The sequence below is a fragment of the Limulus polyphemus genome, unplaced genomic scaffold (genome assembly GCF_000517525.1).
Source record: "Limulus polyphemus unplaced genomic scaffold, Limulus_polyphemus-2.1.2 Scaffold11125, whole genome shotgun sequence".
NCBI lineage: Eukaryota > Metazoa > Arthropoda > Merostomata > Xiphosura > Limulidae > Limulus > Limulus polyphemus.
The window spans coordinates 9,305-16,166 of record NW_013676735.1 but is presented as its reverse complement, the minus strand read 5'-3'; the positions used below and the strand labels follow the sequence as shown (position 1 = coordinate 16,166).

Below are 6,862 nucleotides of genomic sequence, written 5' to 3'. Positions count from 1 at the left end.
TATACATGTACAAAACTTTCAACAACTAACCACACACTGCAGACTTATATTTACAAAACAAATGTATTTGTAAATATTTGATGTGATATACATGTACAAAACTTTCAACAACTAACCACACACTGCAGACTTATATTTACAAAACAAATGTATTTGTAAATATTTGATGTGATATACATGTACAAAACATTCAGCAACTAACCACACACTGCAGACTTATATTTACAAAACAAATGTATTTGTAAATATTTGATGTGATATACATGTACAAAACTTTCAACAACTAACCAAACACTGCAAACTTATATTTACAATACAAATGCATATGTTAACAAAATCATCCACTGATCAAGAGCACATTGTAATATTTTCACATTTTGAAACTGTGTATCAAGTTCATCTAAATCAAAGTTACTAAAATCCTTAAATTAACATGACTATATATTTATCAATCAATCAATCGTGTTACCAAAAGTATTTTCAGGTTTATGTAAGTTTTCTTCGTTCACAAGATAGCAAGATTACACTAACAAATAATTAAGCTATAAGTTCTAATTATACACAGAGAGCAATTGATACATGGAACCAAACCTGGTGATAAAACATCCACATTATAAACCTATGCCACCACAAGGTACAGTAAGTGGCACGGGATGTTACTATATGTAAAAATGTTGTATTAAACCACTCAAATGTCAAATTTGATTTAGTTCTTACATAATGTTGTTTATTCCATTAACAAAAACTATCTTTGAACTTCCTGATAGATTACTATGTAAACATGATGTATTCAGTTATTCACTTATCTAAGTTTAAATGTTATATATAAATTTGTGCATAACAAGTAGCATAGTATGCTCAGACATCTTACAAGTGCAATATTATTAAATGTTTTTTAACTATATATATATGTTTTAGTACTACATTTCTGACTAGTATAAAACTTACCAGTGAAGCTCACCATGTAGTACTAAACTCACCAACCAAGTTCACCATGTAGTACTAGCTACATGAAATTATATTCTAATACTAGATTTCTGACTAGTGTAAACTCACCAACCAAGTTCACCATGTAGTACTAGCTACATGAAATTATATTCTAATACTAGATTTCTGACTAGTGTAAACTCACCAACCAAGTTCACCATGTAGTATTATTCTTATGTATCTGTATAAAAATATTTCAAAACTTTAAATATTCCATTTTTAAAACTCTGTCTTCCAAAATCAAAATACATGTTTCAATGTTTCCAATTTTCAAATAGTACTTCACACATTTATCTTGCCCATGGTTGAAAGTAAACTTGTATACTTACAGTATCTTAGAAGACTGGTTTGGATGGTATGGAGAACTGATGTTAATGGCAGTAGGTTCTCTGACACTAGATAGACTAGAAAATGTGCTGGTGATGGAACAGGGATTCTGCAGTCCAGTAGAACTCCCTGTGGAAGGTCTTGTACCCTGTTCCGAAGCTAGGTTCAGAGATTCAACAGTTCTTCTAATTCTTTCCTCTTGACACCATCCTATTTTCAACCAACAGAAAAGAACTAACATTCCTTTTGTGTGTCTTTGATATGGTTTATAAAAGGAAGAAAAAAACAACAACTGAAAAATATATCTTTTGTTTTATCTGAAAAGTCTGTGATTAACATCACATTAGTTTTTAAAAGAAAACTTAATCCCTATTGGGAAACAGACAATGATAAATAATAATCAAATATGAGGACGAATCAAAATCAACTGATTTACATCACAGTTATGAAACTGCACTTCAAAAGAAAAACTTATCTTTTTTCTGATAAAAGCTTCTCATGATGACTAAACAATTTCTATATGTATTCTTATATTCAAAGTATGTTTCTAATAATACATCTTCTCACACCACTGCTATTACTCTACTGCTAGGGTTTGCTTCCTTTGTTCATCTAAGCATTGGTCCAAGTTTTTCTTATTTGCTCCAGTCTTTTGTTCCTCATTTAATTGCTTTTGGTGATATATGTCTCGTGACACTCTCCACCTACGTCAATGCACCCTCTATCCTGGTACTGTATATAAGCACTTCATTCAGTTAATATTATCATTTTTTCAAGAGTGACTCAATCCCAGTCTCTAACACAGGCTCTTAGTGGGGAAGAAGGGCCAGAAGAGTGTGAGATAAGTATTATTGGAAATACATTTTCAATTTAAGAAAATGTCAACTTCCAAAACATACCTCTGCTCACACTACAGCTAGAATCCCACATGGATAAGGTGGAGGAGCCGGGTAGGGAATTATACATACAGAATGTGTGTGCCTAGATTGTGGGCATGCCAATAGAAAATTAGCACCCTAGTGGGGAAAATTGCAATACGTCCAGAATAGGTATGCTTTTCACCCAGAACCAAATTCTTGCACTGCTGGTGGAAGTTAACATGATCTATCATCACTATTGACCAGGTTCCAACCAGATAACCAAAGTTTCATGATCCATCATCACTATTGACCAGGTTCCAACCAGATAACCAAAGTTCTAGGAAACTAACAGATCCCAATGAATAAAGAGTCAGCGTCTAGCACCTCTAAAGGAATTAGTGCAAGCAAACTAACACTTCAAGGCCTTCACTGGATATAACAAACAATCGGGATCCAATTGGTCATAGAGATGAGAAATAGCAGTTAGATGAATTGGTGAAAAGGATTTATCCCCTTCCCTGGCTGCCAGTGTCTTAGGTAAGAAGGACTTGTCTGAGTATAGGAGGATGTAGGTAGAATTATAAAGTGCCATGTGCACATGCAGTGCTAACAACTTCAAGCAGCAACATCCGCAGACCAGCAGCAACAAAAAATAAACCTTAAGGGAAAGGTGATACGTGGTACCACCTTATATAATGCAACTGTGGAAGATGCAAACCCTTGTCAAAGAGCCAGATAAAAAAAAAAATCTAGTTGTGGTTGACATGTTTGGACGAAGTAGGTTCAATCTCCTCACAATACACCATTGTCGATTTGTGTGCCATTTCCGTTGAGAACTATGCCAAGACTAAGACTAATACATGACAACCTTAGAAGTTAAACTCCTGCTGTGCAAAGAACCACATAACCTCCATTCATGGAGCTTGAGATTCAGGATGGCTAGGTGTACAATGTCGGATCGTGGCTGCCTCAACAGATATGGCCAAAGTGGAAGTGGAAGAGGTGAGCACACCTGAAAGTACCAAAGAAGCAGAAACCAGGGTTGAACTGTCCAATCCGGTGCTATCAAGAGAACCCAACAAGGGGTTGAACGAATCATAGCTAGTACTCTAGGTAGCATACAAATCAGTGGGAAGGCATAGGGGTGTAATCCCATCAGTCCTGACTGAATCCATCTATTGCCAGTTCCCCGAGGGTGATGTACCAGAGACTAAAGTGGCAGTATTTGAGTGTTCCAATGAGTGGTAAATGCATCGATCATCAGTGTCCTGAACCGAGAGTAAATCCAACGGAAAACCTAACGATGCAGCATCCATTCCGTCGGGAGAATCCAGTTGGGTCGAGAAATTGATTTGCCACCAAATTCATCACCCCCAGAACATGGCAAGCTAGGAGGATGATATGATGGGAGTGAGCCCAATAAAGAAGATCCAAAGTTTGATCCTTAATTAGGAGACTGGGGAATGTAACGAATTTCTGTTCATGATTCATAGGTCACATAGAGACCACTGAAAGTATCTCGTGTGCTCATCCCAAAAAAATAAGGGATTCAAGTGATGCCCACATCCCCAAAAGGGATAGAACCATCTGCACAGTGGGAGAAGGAGAAGTGAGTAAGGGACGATCTACCTGTTCCAATAGTGTGGAGCCAGGTGGGAGTCGGCCAAGCCCAACTGAGGTCCTCTGTTGAAAAAAAACACCCAGATGAACAACATATTGTGGTGGAGTGAGAATAGATTTCTGGCTCTGATAATAAAGCCTGCCTTAGTTGCTTCGGATGTGACATTCTGCCAGCTGATGGGATAGTGCCAGCAGTTGTAAATGGAATGGTGTGTGCACAAGCCATAGAGAATGGAGGTGACGAGAAAAAGCTTGTACGATTCAGCAGAACACATATGGTGCTAATGCTAATCCAAAGGGCAGAGCTGTGAACTGCAGCACCTGACCCTTGTGCCCAAAACACAAATAGTAGAAGGACAACTCTGCTATGGGAATGTGTATATAAGCATTGGTGACATCAAACTTAGTTGTCCACATCCTGTTAAAAAATGCCAATGCAAATTGGGGGATGAGTCCAGGATTGGAGAAAGGTAGCCTCATGTAACTCTCAGAGGGTGGCAGCCAGTTGACAAGTGCCCTCCAACAATGCATCTCTACCACACAAATCCGGACAACATACCAGACTAGGGAAAGTATAGAAGCTGACAATTGAACCAAGGTAAATGATAAAATAAAGCATGTTGATCTGCCAAACATGGCAGACAAAGCATACCTGTCCCTTTTCATACCCAAACAGTAAACCTCCCTGCATGAATCACTATATTAGGGGAGGGTGGGAAACTAAGTATTCACCCTCAGATTTTTCTGCCATCAAGGAAGGCATAGGCTCGAAAGCAACCAGGAAAAGACTCAAACCATCATATACTCAATTTATTAACTGAAGAAAAGCAGCTGCAAGCAGATGATCCTAATTTGGCTTCCTAAGAAGCTGACAGAATAAAGGAAGACACAGGAATAAGAGAATCGAAATTCTCTCCAGAATGTCCAGGATCACCCACAAGTGCAGCCACAAAGCCCCCCTGAAGAAACACCATCAGACCAAATATATGTCTCCATCTCATTTCGACTAAGGTCACGGACAGCCCCCCACGACTGTTGGGCATTGCTAGATATTAGAGGTGGGATAGGAGAGACCTGATTTGCCTCTGTGCCGGAAACAATAACCCAGGTATTCATGCTGTATATCTGCTTGTTAAAATAAATGTTTTTAAACAAAAAACAACTAGATAACACAAAAAACGCTCAAAGTAAATCCAACAGTCATACAACAGAGAAACCCATTAGTGAACATTTTGTCAAAAAAAGTGATATTATCTGAATGAGGTGCTTGAATACAGTACTAGGATAAAGGGCATATTGACACAAGTGGAGAGTGTCACAAGACAGATATTGCCAAAGGCAATTAAGTGGTGAATAAAATACTGAAGCAAGCAAGATAAATCAGACCAATGCTTAGACAGGCAAAGGAATGAAACCCTAATAGCTGTAGTGTGAGCAGAAGTAAATATGATTTGGAAAGAAGGTTTCCTATTATTTATGTTCCAGGGATATGGCAAATACTGGAGATCAGTAATCAAATACAAATACGAATACTTCATATTTTTATGAAAACAAATACAGGAAAAATGCCAGGTATTTGAATACGAATATATAGGAATGTATTCATGAATACTTTATCAGATAATATGCAATAAAGATAAAACAGCAGACAATAACAATTCAATACTTTTATTTTATGAAACAAACTTTTTAGAAACTGAAACAAAAAATTTGAACAAATAACATTTCAATACTTTTCTTTTTCAAAATCCATTAACAAAATTTTAGAACATCAAATATATTTTTAAAGGAGATTTAATGTGTATTATAACTGTCCATTGTTCTTTATGAACATCAGTCTCTCAAATGTCAGTGAAGGTTTTGCCTCCGATGCTAAACAAATGCTCGATGGGGACAGAGGACGCTGGAACACTCAGGTAGCAGTTGGCTAGTAGAAAAGTAGGAAAGTTTTATACATGGATCTTCCAATAATCTAGAGGGTTGCTTTCTTCAGGAATGTAAAGACATAGATGTAGGTGTTGATCTCTGTATTCTCTGAAGATGAGATGGCTGCTTTCTTGGAGGCAGCAAAGAAACTAAAGAGTTTACTTCAAGTAGGTCAGTTGATTGCAATGATTTTCGACGTAAGACATAATGGCTGATGCTTTGGAAATTACTTTCAGCAGTGGTCCAGCTTTTTCCTGCCATCCCTGACCACAAGCTATAGCAGGTGGGAAAAGCAGGGGTCAAGTTCATGAAGAAATTCAGATAAATTGTCTGCTGACTTAGATTCATCCAAAAGTTCATCTTATCTGTAGATGAGCTGTTATCATCTGTAGATAAGCTATCACCATCTCTCACACTAGGTAGCATTTGTGGTTCAAACCCAGGCAAGCAGAAAGCCTTGAACATGATGGATGCATTATCATATGTCACATGTGACAATTTCTCAAGCTTCTTTCAGTGAAGATAGCATGTAACATACAGAAATAGAAAGCTCTCTTTCTTGTAAACAAATTGGGTAATGTCCAAGCGTTTCACCCACACCAGCACTGAGTGGACAGAGATTGTTCATGTGCAAAATGGCACTTAGTGTGCAAACCCTGAGCTGAGTTTCTTTTTGGTTTTAGCATAGATTTTGTTGAACTTTGAAGCTTAGACTTGTACTGTAATTTTAACAATCTATACCGTGTAACAGAACTGAAATTCAAGCATGATTTGCTTCACTTAACTTTCCTTCATGGGTTTTATGATAACTTTAACATTGTTTTAAAAGTTTTAACAGAATATTCACACTGTTAAACTTAAACATTACATGGTTCTACTTTAACTTAAAGCTGGACTACTGGGAGAGAGAGTTCAATAAAGCTCCATTTCCTTCCTCTCTCTCACCATTCCAATACAGCCATAACAAACAAACGTGCCATTTTTTTTAATTGTTTTATCTGTGTTGTTGTATTTAATAATAAAGATTGTTCTTGTGCACTTTCCATGATTCTACTTTTCTTCCTGACAAACTAAGTTAGATATTAGAGAGATAACAGACACACATTATAAGTTGTAAATCACTAGGGGAACGTGCAGCTCAT

At 37.1% G+C, this 6,862-nt stretch overlaps 1 protein-coding gene across 3 annotated transcripts in view; it reads right to left on the bottom strand.

Annotated features, from left to right (window-relative positions):
- Positions 1 to 1,294: 1,294 nt before the first annotated feature.
- The window catches only part of LOC106476652, a 14,098-nt gene continuing 8,530 nt past the window's right edge, over positions 1,295 to 6,862 (bottom strand). For all 3 annotated transcript variants that reach the window (XM_013937294.2, XM_022380461.1, XM_022380463.1), the window contains one exon: positions 1,295 to 1,524. In XM_013937294.2, coding sequence (XP_013792748.2) covers positions 1,313 to 1,524 — 212 coding nt within the window. In that variant the 3' untranslated portion in view covers positions 1,295 to 1,312. The remainder of the gene's footprint in view (positions 1,525 to 6,862) is intronic.